This window comes from Numida meleagris, chromosome 9, assembly GCF_002078875.1.
Source record: "Numida meleagris isolate 19003 breed g44 Domestic line chromosome 9, NumMel1.0, whole genome shotgun sequence".
Classification (NCBI taxonomy): domain Eukaryota; kingdom Metazoa; phylum Chordata; class Aves; order Galliformes; family Numididae; genus Numida; species Numida meleagris.
The window spans coordinates 13,588,504-13,604,488 of NC_034417.1; the positions used below are offsets into that span (position 1 = coordinate 13,588,504).

General features: G+C 52.2%; 1 protein-coding gene across 2 annotated transcripts; it reads left to right on the plus strand.

The window, feature by feature from the left end:
* KLHL25 (kelch like family member 25) lies at positions 577 to 15,372 on the plus strand. 2 transcript variants are annotated; one of them, XM_021407547.1, is made up of 4 exons: positions 595 to 700; positions 2,858 to 2,989; positions 7,992 to 9,818; positions 14,157 to 15,372. In XM_021407547.1, the coding sequence occupies exon 3, from the start codon at positions 8,009 to 8,011 to the stop codon at positions 9,776 to 9,778; it is 1,770 nt and encodes a 589-aa protein (XP_021263222.1). In that variant the 5' UTR covers positions 595 to 700; positions 2,858 to 2,989; positions 7,992 to 8,008; the 3' UTR covers positions 9,779 to 9,818; positions 14,157 to 15,372. The 2 variants fall into 2 exon arrangements, with proteins under 2 accessions (XP_021263221.1, XP_021263222.1); XM_021407546.1 differs by lacking the exon at positions 2,858 to 2,989 and having other exon boundaries at positions 577 to 700.

Below are 15,985 nucleotides of genomic sequence, written 5' to 3' on the forward strand. Positions count from 1 at the left end.
AATGCTAGTGCAAGCACCAGGAAGCTGAAAGAACTCTCCCTCACGAGAGAAAAAGGAACTCCTTGGGGTAGGCCCGCAGGTGGGCACTGGGCCGCATCCTTCCATCTTGCAGCGACCTGATAGTCACAGGGCTGCACTAGAGACGGCTGAGCGGCACGCAGGCACCAGAGCTCGGGGTGCCCGGCTGGACCCAAAACCGCCTCAGAGACATGGGCCCAGCACAGCCCTGAGTCAGAGGGCAAAGGCCAGAGGCAGGCAGGAAAGCGCCCCACACTCGCCCCGGGCAGGCTTTAGGACCTCTAGGGCCTCCGTAGCCCCGCCCCTCTGCCCTCCCATTGGTCCGGCCACTCCTCTTGCCCCGCCCCCAACATGCGCCTCTCCGCAGGGGGCACGCGGGGAGGGGCGGCCTCCTCTTTACGTCACGATCAGAGCGTTCGCTGATTGGCCGCAGGCACCGCGGGCGGCCCCGCCCCCTGCCCCACGCGAGGCAGGAGCCAGCCGCCGCTTACATTGTGCCCAAGGCGCGCGCGGGGCCGGGCTGTGCCGGGGCGGGGGGGGGGGCGGGGGCGGGGGGGGGGGCAGCGCCACGCAGCGCAGCGCGCGTGGGCCGGCAGAGGCAGCGCTCCGCCCGCGGAGCCGGGGGCGGCCGTGGCAGCGCTGCGGAGGCTTTCGGAACACCGGGAGCTTGCGGAGAGAGGCGGTGAGTGATCTCGGCTTTCCCTGACCCGATCGGGTGCGGAAGGGGCACGGGTGGAAGTCGGCGAAGGGACGGCGCGGTGTGGGCGCAGCGCTCGCCGGGCTGAAACCACGGGGAATTCGCTGCAGAAGCGGAGCGGTGACACTGGGGTGGAGGAGCGGCACCGGGGAACCCGAGCTCCGGCTCCTTCTTGTTTTCGTTTTCCCTCTCTGTGGGGCTGCTGTCCGGAGTCCTGCCCCGTCCTGCAGGTGAAGGCGTTGGGGGCAGTTCTGGGTCAGGCGAGCGGCGCTGCTGCTGTCTGCGATGTGGTGCTGGGGACTCGAGGTGGGCAGCCGAGACCTTCCGACGGCGTGCAGACAGACGTCGGTGCCGCGGGACGCGTGCTCCAGCTGTGCGCGTCCTACGTACAGTGAGTGGCCCTTGCAGCGCTGGATGTGGTCCTCTGCAGATGGAAGGATCGGAGCAACGTTGCACACACACACAGCTGGCGTTGCGGGCAGCAGCGACTGCAGGAAGCGCAGAACTGCAGCGCGCTGCCCCGGCCTGACCTTTAACCACCATCACATCGTCCTCTGCTTATCGGCTTCGTATCCCTGCTGTGGGCAGCAGTACACACAGAGGCTCTGTGTGCTCCCATCGCTCGCGCCTGCGAGCACTGCGTGTCCCGTAACCGCTGTCTGCTTGATGACCGTTGCACTTTGCAAAGAGTTTTGTGTGAAAGCGTGCCAGGCTGCGGCGAGTTTATCGCTGTGGTGCCTCTGCTTTGCTTGTGTTGTATGCACGGATGCCAGGACAGCCTGCCTTGCTGCATTCTGACCCGGGATGTGCAAGCTGAGCGCGTGGTTTGATGCTGTGTTAGCACTGAAATAAAAGCGCCAGAGGTGAGAAGACCAAACAACACGCCGGGTGAACGGGCCAGGCACAAAGCTCAAACCCTGCACTGACAGTGGGGGGAGAGAGCTGTTTGATGGGAAGGATGAGAGGTCCCTCCGACCATGGGAGCAGTGCTGGAGCAGGGCACAGCGCACGGGGTGGGAGGATGTGGGCATGCCCTCTGCAGCCAGCAGCTCCAGCGGTTGTTCTGGCGTTAATTTGACACACACCACATCTCGTCTTATAAACCCTTCCTGGGAAGTGGCATGTGGTTCCACTTGTCTCTATTTGAAGCTCCCTGTGCAGCACATTAGCAAGTTGGCTTGCTTGAAAAGGACTTTGTCCCGCTCAGATGGGGCTGGGGTGGATACCACGATCCAGTCGATTGTTTCCATTTCTGAGCCTTTTTGAGTATAATTTGGGAGACGGGGCTGAAAGCTTGCTTGCTTCTTCCGCAGCCCCGCGTTCATTTTGCAAAGCGACTGTGATTGATCTAGCAGAAGGGAATTCATTCACCAGCGGAGCTGGAGGGCAGGCAGGGAGGACAAAACCCCACAGCAGCCTCTGAAATGAATCACGGGGTCTGAAAAGATCCACTGGGGTTAAGGCGTAGCAATGAAAAGCCATTGTCTGGAGCCTGAACCGTGGCCAAAAGCATTATTTATCCTGATTTGGTTAGTGGTTGTAGGAGGGTGTGGTATTCCCAGGGACTGCAAAGCCAGCGAGCTTAGTGGTGAGTGTGAACTTGGTGTGATTGCCTCACAGGTTCCTTCAGAACCTGTATGGAGTAACTCAGCTGCAGAGCAGCAAATCCAACATCTCACTTGCAAGTAGAACTGCATCTCTTGCATGCAGAGCAAGTTTCTTACAGGTATTTTTGTGTTGGTTGGAATGTGGTCCCCCTTGGCTCAGCTTAGTTTGTGTCACAGATCTGGGGCACTGCTGCCCGTTTTAGCAGTGCTTTCGCAGGATAGAACAAGAGCTAATTGGTACGGCTTGGAAATACCGCATTGGGTTTTTATGGTGACATTCAAGTGGTGGCTTTGGGCTCAGTGGAGCACAGGTTTAAAGCGAAGGATACTGGAAAGTGTGGGATAGGGAGCACTGATGGACAGTCCAAGTTTCTGAGTTCTGATGTGTTTAGTGAGCATGTTGAGATACGTGCCCGGACCTTCTCCAGACAATCTGATCTCCTGGAGCCTACAGAACTGGCCTTGGAAAACCTCCCAGTTTCTGTCTGAGCCAACAGAAGGAGCCTTTCACGTGGTCTCTCTGTTTTCTGTCCAGGATGTACAGCCAGACGAGAAAGTGAGAAGACGAGAAGAAACGATAAGGAGGCCTTCCATTCCCAAAGGCTGGGACGGGACCCCAAATCCTGCTTGTGGGGGCTGGGGTTAACCATCTTCCCTTGCTTCACAGGTATGACGAAACGACAAGAGTTGGTCAGGAAGGCCGGACGCAACTCTCTCACAGCAGTACCCCTGATTCACAGCGGGGTTATGTTGCCCAAATTCCAAGGTGAAAAATCACGGTTGCATATTTGCTGCGTTAGTCATCCTGCAGAGAAGAACAAATGGGACTGACGCTGAGCTCACAGGCGTTGCTGGAGGTGAAGCTCCCCTGTCAGGGAGCAGAGCTGGGTGAGGACAGGGCAGGGGACGTGTCCTGGAGGTGCCGTGCAGGTCCCTGGCTGTCCCTCTCTGGCTGCAGCCCAGGCTCTGTGCCCAAAGAGTGCGGCGTTACGCTGTGATGCCGGCTGCTATTTTTATTCCTTTCATCGCAAGCACTCTTTGCAGAAGGATGTTATTAGTACCGAGCATTTCTAGCAGCTCTGAGCTGTACACCTGGTAGTGCACTGTGTTCTGGAGGGACATGAAACACATCTGAAAAACCGCTTCAGATTTGTTCCTTCCCCTATTTTTTGCTTTTTGCCTCCTTCCCCCCTCCCCCCATCTTTTCCCGTTTTGTGTGTATGTTTTTTTTTTTTTCTGCTTTTGAAGCTCAAGCGGTGTCCATGAGTAGGTGATGAAAGCCTTCGTGTGCTGAAGTCCCCTTCTTCTCAAACCTTTTGACAAACCTCCACCCAGCAATTGCTTTGCGTGCTTTGGAAACAGGGCTGCATCCGGGGTGTGTGTCAGTGCATTGCCACACTTCTCTTTGTCCTGAGCAGCTCTGCAAGGAGCTCTTCCCTGTGAAGATGAAACAGTGACTTTATGGTTCTGCATTGCAGCTCTTCAAGTAAAAAAAAAAAAAGGGGGGAATCAGCTGTCATACAGCAGTAACTGTGTCCTGGAGTGGTGTTGCTGGCCTAGGCACCAGGCATTGCAGTTCATGAAAGCATTGGAAAGGCGCAGATATTCAGGACTAATAAGTAGAGAGAGCATTTATTCTAGGAAGAAACTGAACTTTCTCTGAATTCGAGATGGCATTTCCACCCAAAGGGTGGATATTGTGAAATCAGGGAGGAAAAGATGAACCTTACGTTTGCTCCCCTGCAAATTCAGGTGCTCCTGGCTGCTCAGGGCTGCTCTGCTCTGTTGCATCGTGTCCCAGCCTGGTGCACACAGGTGGACAACTCCTGTCCCTGTTGCTTGGAATTCAGGCTATCTACCAGCAACCGTGTGGCAAGAAAAAGGAGAGCAGCCAAACCAGGCTGGAGTAAATCAAGGAGGGAAATGACAAAAACTCTCCTGGGCCTGAAGCCTTTGATCTTACCCTCACACAGTTAGCATTTAAATCCTCCTGACAGCCCCTAGTGTGCAGTGCACGGCCCGTGCTAAATCGCAGCGCTCCCAGGACAGGGGAGGCAGCTCCCCAGCCTCCTTCTTCCAGGTCTAAACAGAGCCAGCGGGGATCCCTACTGCTTGTTTGTTTACTTATTTACCACTTTAAAAAGCTCACGATTGAGCAGGGCAGAAAGAAATGCGTTCTGCTTGCTGCTTCTCCGAAAGTCTGATTGGCAAACAAAAAGCGCCGGCTTCGGTTCATGGGATTTGGGCTCTTTGTTGGTGTGCAGCCAACCTTCACGGTCTGGGCACTGTCATTTTCCAAGCAGAAATGATTCTTGAACCCCCCCAGAGTCTCACTGGGGAATATCTTGTTCACTCCTTGGATATTGTCCTCTTAAAAGGCGACAGCACTGCAACTGTGTGAGCTGGGATAGACGCAGCACCCTGCATGTTAGCAGCACACCACTACAGTCGGATGGGGAAACCCAGATCAGCTCACAAGGTGCAGACAGCCTGCCCAAACCAGCTGGGGATTCCCTGCCTATAGGGAATGAAAGTGGAGATCTGTGGATGTTCTGCTGGTTTAAGATGGAGGGGGGAACCCCAAGCCTTGCTAAATATAGTTTATATATAACCACGCTTCTGGGCTGTCCTCTCGTATGCAGGTCTTTTGTGATGGGAAACCTGGGGCTGATGTGGCTTCGAAGTACTCAATTTCTAAGGGCTGCTTGGGTTTTTCAAGATATGTTTTGTTTTCTTGCCCTGTTCTCTTTGCCAGCTTTGTTCTGTCCAGAGGCATTTTCTTCATGAGCTGGGATCAGAGAGGTGTTTTCTCCCTGACCCAACTCCTGATCTCTTTTTGGGTCACTGTCTTCCGATCATGGGAGAGATTTCCAAAGCACCCTTATCTTGCTCCACTGGAAAAAATCCTTTCTTTCCTATAGCTGCTGTACAAAGGCTGCAGCCAGCCAGGGGAACATTATAGCCAGCAGACAGCCCTGGATTGCTGTCAAAAAGCTGCTACTCCTGTGCTCTCATCCATATGGGAGAAGGGTTATCATCTGCCTGTGCATGCAATAAGATCCTCTAAAAGACTTTGCAGCAGATATTTGCTTTTTTTTTTTTTTAATGGCCATCTTTCAAAGGAGAAAAAAAAATGGAGAAAGCCAAGGAGCAGGTTGTTCAGGTCATGGCTTCTGCTGTTCGAGTTGGCACGTCTGGTGTAGTGCTCGCATCCTGCATGATGGAGGATGCAGCTGTGAGCCCTGATAACCCCCTGAGTGCTCACAGAGCAGGTGGGAGCACGGGAAGAGGCACTGACAGGTTCCTTTGTGTGAACTGTTCCTCCTTCTGTGCAGCTCTGGTTTTTCTCTTTAGCTCGGTAGCCGGGCGAGGGATGTGAGGAATGCAGGGGGAGCGAATTCTGCTCCTCTCGCAGTTCAGCATTACTGAAACAGAAGCATACGTTTGTGCACGTGAAAAACGCAGAAAATCTTTGTAGCTGGAGGTTTCCGAGGTTCACAAGGCCACTGGATTTTGGAAGAAACCCATCAGATGAAATGTCTGCTGCCTGCAGTTTCAGTTCATCTGATATGTATGGGATGATGCCAGATTCTCTGAAGGCTGCAAGAAGCGCTGGGGTGTGTTTGCAAAGGGAAGAAATAATAACAGCCACTTTTCTGCTTGTCCCCAGCTGCAAGAGGATTCGAGAAGTAGGTGAATTGCACTGCTTGCCCTCAAAGCAACCCGCTTGGAAGTTGCTGAATAAAAGAGGAGCAATCCTTACTGTTGAGATGGCTGAAAACCAAAGTTCAGAGGCTGTCAGCTTTCGGTGTGTTGATCTGTCTATCCTGGGTGACCTGTGACCAGTGACAACAGTGCCAGGAGAGGCCACAGCCCCCCCAGCTTTCAGACACGCTTTCAGGCTGTACTGGGAACCAGCTGGTGCCTGCACTGGGGCACGGCATTATGAAGAGCAGTCCCAGTAGGAGCTGGCCTGCAACCCACCAGCTGTACCCCAAGTGCTGTTCAGTACGCATAGCACAGAAATACTGTTTGGTTCCCCTGGGCTAGATGTTAAATGTTAGATGCTTGAAGGTTGTGTTTTGGTGTTGTTTTTAGTACGTAATCACAGCTTTTATATAGACATTTCTTATTTCTAAACAACCTGTTCCTTCCATTCTGAGTAGTTGCTCTTCTAATCTTAGCGTCAGAATAAATGGTGCTGCCCTCCTGTAATCTTTTTGTTTGTTTCTATGGCTGCCCTATATAAATAGCTTGATTTCTTCATGTGGATAAGCAAATCAAAGGTTACCATCGGATCTGTGACCTGAGCTGGGAGCAAAGGAAGCACTGGCCTATGGCAGGGTGGTTTCTGAGGTGGTAAGAGCAGGAATCTAAATCAATAGCTTTTAGCAGCCTCATAAATGTTTCATTTGTTTTCCTCAGTCCAGCATTAAAGCTTTGGTGCTGGAATACATATAAGCTCTTAAATTAGTGTTGTCCCTGAGCTGCTTGTGGATGGCAGAAACCATTTCCGCAAAATGCATTCGGATCAGCAATGGCATTTTCTGTCCTGTCTTGGAGCCCTGATTCCGCACAGCCTCTCGTCACATATGAAATGAGTTTGGCAACCTCAGCACGGGCTGCAGGAGTTCGGGTGAGGAACGTGCAGAAGCCTGGAGAGACCTTTTCCCTGCACTGTGACACAGCCCTGAGGAATGAGCGATGTCTCGGGAGCACCAACCTCAATAATTCACGGCGGCTGGGGGAAGGAGAGACATGTCTGCAAATATTTGTCCAATATGGGCTCTTTGGAGGCTCTGGAGAACCGGGGGGGGGTAGGAACATGTGAGCAGAGCATGATTCAGGCTGCTTATCTGGCCATCAGCCTCCGCTTGAGGTCATCCGGCTTCGGAGCGTGGGAGGGCTGTGCTGCTCTGGGTCTCGGTGAGGTCAGTGAGCCAGAGCTCAGCATGGGGCTGGGGATCAGTCCTGCTTTGCCCTTATCCCGCGCATCGCCAGCTGCCCTCCGCTGAGTGCCTGGGCTCATTTCTCACAAAAGAGAATTAAAGGGGTGGCATCAGGTTGGCAGGTGATGTGAAAAATCTAACTCCTCAGTTACGTCTCAGGTTTTTCACTTTGGGTTTTTTGTATTTTTTTTCAAGGCTCATTTTTCAAACCTTGGGACAGTCATAAATAAAGCCAATAGCAATTGCATTTCCTAAACCTGCAACAGCTTTCATGAAAAACTTGATTTCTGCTGAGCCCAGTGCAGACCAGTACCCTTTATCCTGGATGGAATGCTCTCTTAATGCTGTTTTCTAAGGAAAAATAACTCTTCTGCGGTTTGCCAATACCCTCTAGAGACACTGAGATGATTTACCACCAAGTTTGGGTTTTGATTGCCTCACATTGTTGCTCCATTGCTGAAACCAAAGGGCAGAGTTTCCTCCCCTCTTTTCCGCCCCGCTGGGTTACATTTCAGGAGGACGTGTGGGTGCGGACACTGCTGGAGACGTGGGTGCTGCCAGTCAGGGTGCAGGAGCACCCGCAGAGCTGGGGCTTCAGGTTTGGGGTCCACTGACAGCGTGTCAGGGTTGGATGGCAAATGCACTTGTTGTGGTGCTGGCTCAGCGCCTCACGTCGGTAAGAACAAGAGAATAATTGGTGTTCTGCTTGTTTCTCTCCAGGTGATAGATCTGTCATCATGTCCGTCAGCGTCCACGAGAACCGCAAGTCCCGGACGAGCACGGGCTCCATGAACATCCTGCTTTTCCACAAAGCTTCCCACCCCGACTGCGTCTTGTCCCACCTGAACACCCTCCGGAAGCACTGCATGTTCACCGACGTCACCCTTTGGGCAGGAAACAGGTCGTTCCCATGTCACCGCGCAGTGCTGGCTGCCTCCAGCAGGTACTTCGAAGCCATGTTTAGCAACGGCCTCCGGGAGAGCTTGGATGATGAGGTGAATTTCCATGACAGCCTCCATCCGGAGGTGCTGGAGCTGCTGCTGGACTTTGCTTATTCCTCTCGGATCATCATCAACGAGGAAAATGCGGAGTCCCTCCTGGAGGCTGGAGACATGTTGCAGTTCCACGATGTCCGAGACGCGGCAGCCGAGTTCCTGGAGAAGAATCTCTACCCTTCCAACTGCCTGGGCATGATGCTGCTCTCAGATGCCCATCAGTGCCGGCGGCTCTATGAGCTCTCCTGGAGGATGTGCCTGGTCAACTTTGAGACTGTTCACAAGAGCGAGGACTTCAACAACCTTTCCAAGGACACTCTGTTGGACCTAATCTCCAGTGACGAGTTAGAAATTGAGGATGAGGAAAAGGTCTTTAAGGCCGTCCTTCAGTGGGTGAAGTATGATCTGGATGAGCGGAAGGCCTATCTCCCAGAGCTTCTGAGGAATGTCCGCTTGGCCTTGCTTCCTTCTGAATGCCTCAGGGAAGCCTTGGCTTGTGAGGACCTGATCATGGTGGATGAAAGGAACAAGCTTGTCCTGGACGAAGCCATTCAGTGCAAGAAGAAGATCCTCCAGAATGACGGGATTGTCACCAGTCCCTGTGCCAGACCTCGCAAAGCCGGGCACACCTTGCTGATCCTGGGAGGACAGACTTTCATGTGTGACAAGATCTACCAAGTGGATCAAAAAGCGAAGGAAATTATCCCCAAAGCAGACCTGCCGAGCCCACGGAAAGAGTTCAGCGCCTGTGCCATTGGCTGCAAAGTGTACATCACTGGTGGCAGGGGCTCAGAGAACGGGGTCTCCAAAGATGTATGGGTTTATGATACTGTTCATGAGGAATGGTCAAAAGCTGCCCCCATGTTGATAGCACGGTTTGGGCATGGCTCAGCCGAGCTGGAAAACTGCCTGTATGTGGTTGGTGGACACACTGCCGTGGCTGGGGTCTTCCCTGCATCACCTTCTGTTTCCTTGAAGCAAGTAGAGAAGTATGATCCCGCATCCAACAAATGGATGATGGTGGCTCCTTTGAGAGATGGTGTGAGCAATGCTGCGGTGGTAAGCGCCAGGCTCAAACTTTTTGTCTTCGGTGGAACCAGCATCCACCGGGACATGGTGTCCAAAGTGCAGTGCTACGATCCGGTGGAGAATCGGTGGACGATCAAAGCGGAATGCCCACAGCCCTGGCGCTACACTGCAGCCGCAGTCCTGGGCAGTCAGATTTTCATCATGGGGGGAGACACGGAGTTCACAGCAGCATCTGCCTATCGCTTTGACTGCGAGACAGACCAGTGGACACGCATCGGGGACATGACAGCCAAGCGCATGTCATGCCATGCTTTGGCCTCGGGAAATAAACTCTATGTGGTGGGTGGTTACTTTGGGACTCAGAGGTGCAAAACGCTGGACTGCTACGACCCTACATCAGACACGTGGAACTGTATCACAACGGTGCCTTATTCACTCATCCCCACAGCTTTTGTCAGCACCTGGAAGCACTTGCCGTCATGAGAGGCGAGGCTCGAGGGCTTGTTTTCAGGAACTCAGTAAGGTAAGGGTGTTCTCTAAAATTATAACTTACTGTTTTGCCTCAAAAGCATCTCCACACACCACACTGAAACCACAAGTTGCAGTATGCCCCTTTTTTATGAGAAGGCTTCATTTAAAGGTGAGAGGGACATAGCACCAGAAGAGGATAGTCAGCTCTGTGTTGACTTCCATCTAAGCATGAGTGGGGAGAGAGAGCAGAGCCCACACCTTCTTTTATGGATAGGACAATGCAGTACATACTGTCCACGTTTTTTGTGAGGGGTTGTGGTATCTACGAGTAAAAGCACCTAAATTTGAGAGCAGAGAGATACTACAGCAACAAGCGCTTTGGAAAACACCTCAGTAGTTTGATATTTTTGCTGGGTGGTCGCTTTGGAGCTGATGAATATGTAGGCAAGTGACCCTTAGGATGCTGGGGAATCCTGCATCTCTTTTTATGCTCTCTATTTACATTTCAGTGGGCAGTAGAAGCTTAGAAGCCATGGTGCATTTGATGGTTCTGGTGTTTATTTAACATCCAAACTGTTGCTTGTTATATCAGCACTTCTGAGACTTCTGTGTGAGACCTGAGTGGGAGGAAAAGGGGTTTTGTAACCAGAAAAAGAATGTGTTTATTGGTGTTTTGGGGTGTATGGGAATAAGAAGACTAGTGTCCTGTGTAATGCCGATGCTCTGGTTTTCACGTGCTCAGGAAAGGTACTACTCCAACACCACTGGCAGAGGGCAGATGGTTCCTCTTTTCCTCCCCAGTGGGATGTTTAGTTGCCATTCTGGTTATCAGTTTTGTCCCACTGAGCTTTGCACATTTTCACCAATCTGTACCAAGATGTAGATGGCCAGGAATAGGTCAGGCTCTCTTGCTTTGCGCTGGAAACAAACGCCATCCAAGTGCAAAGTTATCTTCCCAGGAAGTCCATAACACCTCTGCTAGCTCTGCCTGCAGGTTTCTGGGTGCCAGCAATGCATGCAGCCCTGCTGTGGTGGTTGGAAGTTGCCTCTCAGTTAGCTGCGGGAGCTGGGAAACCCTCGCCCATGGGGCGGGATCAGCAAGCCTCAATTAAGGTTTTCCTTGGAAAGTGAGACTGTGGGGAGGGGAATTCTTCCGTATCTTCATCAAAATCCACTCCACTTAATACAGGGAAGAAAGAATGCTGCCCAAAGCCTCTGACACCCGCTCACTTCCCTGCTTCGCAATCCATGAGGTTGGTGCACCTGGGAATCGCCTGGCGGGTGAAATTACCAAAGTGCTCTGACATTTCCCAGTGATCTTCTTCTCTTCGATGGCAGCTGGGAAGCCAAGAGGAGCTCCTGGCACCACTACCAGGCGTTTGCCCTACATGACCACCTGCTTGTCTCCAGTGGAAAAAGCACCCAGCGTTATATATAATGGCCTTTGATTTGCAAAATGCCCGGCTTCAACATGGGCTGGACCACAGTGAGGGCATGGTGAGAGTGGAAAGGGCTAAAATGAGATTTCCAAGAACTTTCCCAGCGCTAGGAGATAATGGCCTTTCCAAATTCTCCTCCTCAGGCGTTGCCTAGCATCTGTCACAGTGGCTCAGTAATCTAATTAACTGCCGCTCAGCTATTAAATATCGCAGCAAAGAGTGTGAGGACTCCATCATTTCCAATGTGGGCCAATGGGGCCCCCCTTTAATAGCTGCCTTGGAGCCAAAAATTCATTTCCTCTGGTAGCAGATGTGTCTGAATATTAAAGCTCAACACCAGCCCCACTGCTTGGAGTGAGAATAGGGAACAGCTTGAGGTGAGAGTTGATTCTTCAGCCACTGAATAAAAAGCAGTTCCCCAAAACACAGAGCTTGTACTTTCTTCTCCTACCTTTTTCTTCTGTGCTCTATTTGGATTGTTCAGGCTTTATGAAGTTCTTTGTAGAGGATAGATAATATTTTTTACTGTATGCTGGAGCCTGGCACAAGCACAAGAAAGGTAGGAACTGTAATATACCAGCCTACATGAAAAGCTGGTGAAAAGTCAGCGTGTAAGGGTTTTCTATGCTTTTTTGGCTTCATTTCCAATCCTCAGTTAAAAGAAGTATTTAAAATATACACAAAAAGAACATCTCTTCATTTTATTTTTCTAGGGTTTTTTTGTGTGTGTGTGTATGTGTGTTTGTTGTTTAATAACTTAATGTTCTAGCCTCAGCCACAGACATCTCCTTAAATAAAGCACCAGAGCTGGATAGTGGAGGCCAGGTCCAAATGTTTATGATATGCACATGCAGCCTATGCCATGCTTTTGACATCTCCTGCTCTTTACTTAGCTGGTTGTTGTTGCACCTGTGTCAAAACTGGGCTCACGACCTGGGATAACTGGCTGTAGGGTCCTGTGGCTACTCCATCATCCTGCAGAGGTCTGGCCAAGGGGGTTGCTGGCTTGCAGCTCCCATGATGGGAGGGTCTCTGCTGCAACACCTGCTTTGGTCCCTGTGAGATCCTCTTTCAGGAAGGGGCACCCAGAAGACAGGTGGGCACTTCCCCTCCCCCAGTTTTCTCCAGGTGCTGGTGCACTATGTGAGCAGGCAGCCACTACTAATCCAGAGGGGAATGTGCCTCATCTGGGGAAGGCATAAAATGGCTCAGCTGGAAGCATGTCCCCAGAGGCTTAGCCTCCATCCGTCCTGGAGCCAAGGGCAGCCTTGTGCTGGTGCATCTTTGGGCAGAGCTCCCAGTGCCCCTGCCAAACATGCAGCATGACATCAACACAGTGCTTGCTGCCAGCTGTAATTCCAGGGATTGAGCGTGATTAGCAGCATAAAATGTGAAAGCCTGGTCTCCTCCCACATGTGGCTGGAGAGCTGGTGAGGGTGACTCCGATGATGGTGTGAAATGGGGGAGCTGCACTGGTGCTGATGGGACCTGCTCGGATGTGTCCACTAATTGCAGACATCACATGGCCTCTGCCCTGGCTGGAGGCAGGAATTTTGAGTAAAAGGTGTTAAATTCAGGCTGAGCTGGGGGGAGAGCTGGCCGAGCCAGCTTTGGGTTCCCACAGGAATTACAGCATGATGAGGCAAATGATTGCAAATGGGAAATACAATACTGAGCACTCCGCTAATAATGGCCCTCTGTTTATAAACACAAGCAAAGCCTGGTCGGGAGCTTGGGGTGTGATGCCGGGTGGTGTAGTGGTGTTCTAAATGAACAGCAGTGACAGCTGATGGGGACAGCTCTGCACCTCCCAAGAGGTGATTTGAGGCAATAGCAGGAGCAGGTTCTGCAAGCTACTTGTCTCCAAATTAGAAGTGGCTTCTCCAAACTGTCTGTCCTGTGTGACAGCCTCATTTCCATGGGATGAGGTCACTGATGGGCTGGGGACTGGCTCCCAGGTGCTAAATCCTAAGTCCCACCCTAAAACCAGGAGCCAATGCCATGCTCCTGTACAGGTGACATGGTGACACCAGTTCCCAACACCTCCTGCCTGCCCTGGGTGAGGCGGCATTGCTGAGTGGGAGCTGGTTTTGTTCTGGCACTGAAAAGCTGAACTTTGGTCCCAAAGTGCCAATGAGGATTGCGGCAACCTGCCAGGCCCAGCACTACATTCTGGTACTGCCAGGCTGTGGTCACAATAAACATCAGATCTGTTCAATGACTCTTTTCCTGATTATTTAATTACAGTGGAGATAACAAGCCTTTTATGAGCACAGGCTTGGCTTCCCTTCCACATGGAGCTGGGTCAGCTCACGCTGGGCAAGAAGCCGCAGGTTTTTGCTGCCATGCTTGCAGCTGGCCACCTTGCCTTGCACAAGCTGTGGATGCCCGCAGTAGTATTCAGGACAGACCAAAAACCTGTAGATAATCTCCCTGCTCCTAACCTGCTTGCTGCTGAGTTCGATGCTAGAAACCTGTTCGAACCTTGCTGTTATTGCCCAAACAAAGTCACAACTGGTTTCTGTCAGTGGCTCCTAGGGAATGCCATTTGCATGCATGTAACAGCAAGGCAGGCTGAGCAGGGAGGGCAGTTCTGCTGCTGTTTGTCTCTGGAGCCAGTTTATCAGGCAGTGTTGGAAGGGAGTGGCTGGCCTGGGGAGGAAAGTCAATGAAAATCAGGCTTTTCCGAACCTGGGCAGATGGAAACATGTGCAGTGTGTGCTTGGCCTCAGACTGTGGTAATCAGCTCCTTGGAAATCACAGTCACACGGATGGTTTTGGAGGAGCTGTAAGCTTGCTGTTGGCAATGCCTGTGGAAGCATTTTTTATAGGGAAAAGGAGCTGGGTGTCAGGGGACCCCAGTAGCTGCCAACATGCAAAACCTGTTCTGTGCATGGCACCAGCTCTGCTCCCAACACAGCAATTAACTCCTTTTTTCTTTCCTTCCCCAGATGCCGGCATCACATCCACGTCCCCTGCCTTGCTGCTGGAGCTGACGCAGCCACTGAGTCCTCCTCCCGTTCCCCACAAAGGGTGCTGAGGAGCCTCTTGCATCCCTTCCAGATCTGCGGGGGCACAAAGGACCACCTAGCTGGTGGATACTGATGGATACTGGTGGCCCAATGTGAGAATGAAGAGGGAGGATGTACACCAGGGTGCATCCCCCACAGTTACTTCATGGGAGGGGGGGCGGGATAAGCGATTTTAATTTTTTTTTTTTATAGCAGTGAGCTTGCTGTTGGCGATACCTGCTGTCTGGGTGATATGGAAGCATTTTTTTATAGGGAAAAGGGGCTGGGGAAGTGGAGGAAAGGGAAGGGCTGAGCCCAGCACTCAGCACCTGGCTCTCTGGCCACATCGCAGAGACTACAGCTGCCGAAATATTGAAGCGTGGGAGCTATGTGCAGCTGCCAGCAGCACCCAGTGCCTTGGTGGGACAGGGCAGGTGCCTTTGGTTTTGCACTGTGGATCTTTTTTGGTGTTTTCCCTCCTTCCCAGTGCTGGGCCTGAGGCCCGGCTGCTCCCCGCGCGCAGCTGCCAGGCCGTGTGCTGCCAAAACGCCAGCGCTGCGGCAAGATGCGTCGCCAGATAAAAACTGCTGCCTGCTTGGAGCAGGGCCTCCGCTTCCCCTCCGTGTGCTCACCCAGCAGCGTGTGGGTGAGGGTGTAATTAGCAAACGAGCAGGAACATAGGCCTTGCTGCACAGTGGGGCCTAGTCGGGCCTGCGGAGCAAGCAAGGCCTCTTGCCTCCTTTCCTGCAAAGTGAGGCCAAAGGGAAGAGGCAGCACAGGGCTGGCACGAGGTTGGGCCTCCATGACCTACATTTGGGTGATCTCTGCACTCAGGCTGCATTTAGGGTCACACACAGAGCTGCCAAATCCTAGCTGGCCTGGTTCATCCCGCTGCAGGCACCCTGGCCCACCTTTCTGCCTGCGTGGGGCCAGCTGGGTGATGCAATGCACTGCAAGCTGTCACCATTGCTTCCAACAGCAAAGGCCTTTTAGGGGCAGCAAGTGCCCTTTGCTGCCGGGAGGAGAACACTTTGCATACAGCCCTTCTGCAGCACTCTCAATGACACTTATTTACATTTTGTAGGGTTTTTGTTGTTGCTGTTTTTTCTCTTCAGCTGCCTGCAAACTTTAATAAAAATGATGATCTGGGAAAGCATTTGTGTGCTTTTCACAGGAGTCTTCTCTTCATTCCTAAGCAAGTTGGATTTAGGTATAATAACAGGAATAATAACAGGCTTGGCACTCAGTGGGGCGGTTCACAACCAACCAACTCTTGCAGCCAGCCTGGCTGTAGTCATTATTGCTTCAGAGCTTGGGAAACTGAGGCACAGCGTTAAGCGTTACGGTGAGTGACAGAGCTGGGAATAAGATCCAGGGCTTCTTGTGTTAACTGAAAGGCACAGAACACCCTGCTGGGGACAGCCCACGTGTCACCCCCGAGCTGTGCAATGATAGCAGGAGAACTCGCAGTCAGACCATGGCCTTGCAAAACCTGCCAAATAGGCTGAGGGGGCCCAGCTCAGACTCAGCCGTGTTCCTGCAGACTAAGCTGGTAATTTATAAGGAAGAAGAGAAGCATTTATACTTCTGTTTTCCTTATTTGCCTTCTCTTGGCTGCTGCAGCTTTCAAGAAAGAGGCCCATTGACAGGCGAAATGGGCTTTCCAGCTGTGTCCCCTGCTCATGCTGCTCCTCCATGTGCTGTTCTCGCTCTCCCAGAGGAGCTGCTCTGAAAGGCTCCAGGCTCCGGAGGTGACAGCATCGCTGCAG

Excerpts from the sequence above, each read along its gene's own strand:
- KLHL25 (XM_021407546.1), top strand. The coding sequence starts at position 8,009 with ATGTCCGTCAGCGTCCACGAGAACCGCAAGTCCCGGACGAGCACGGGC.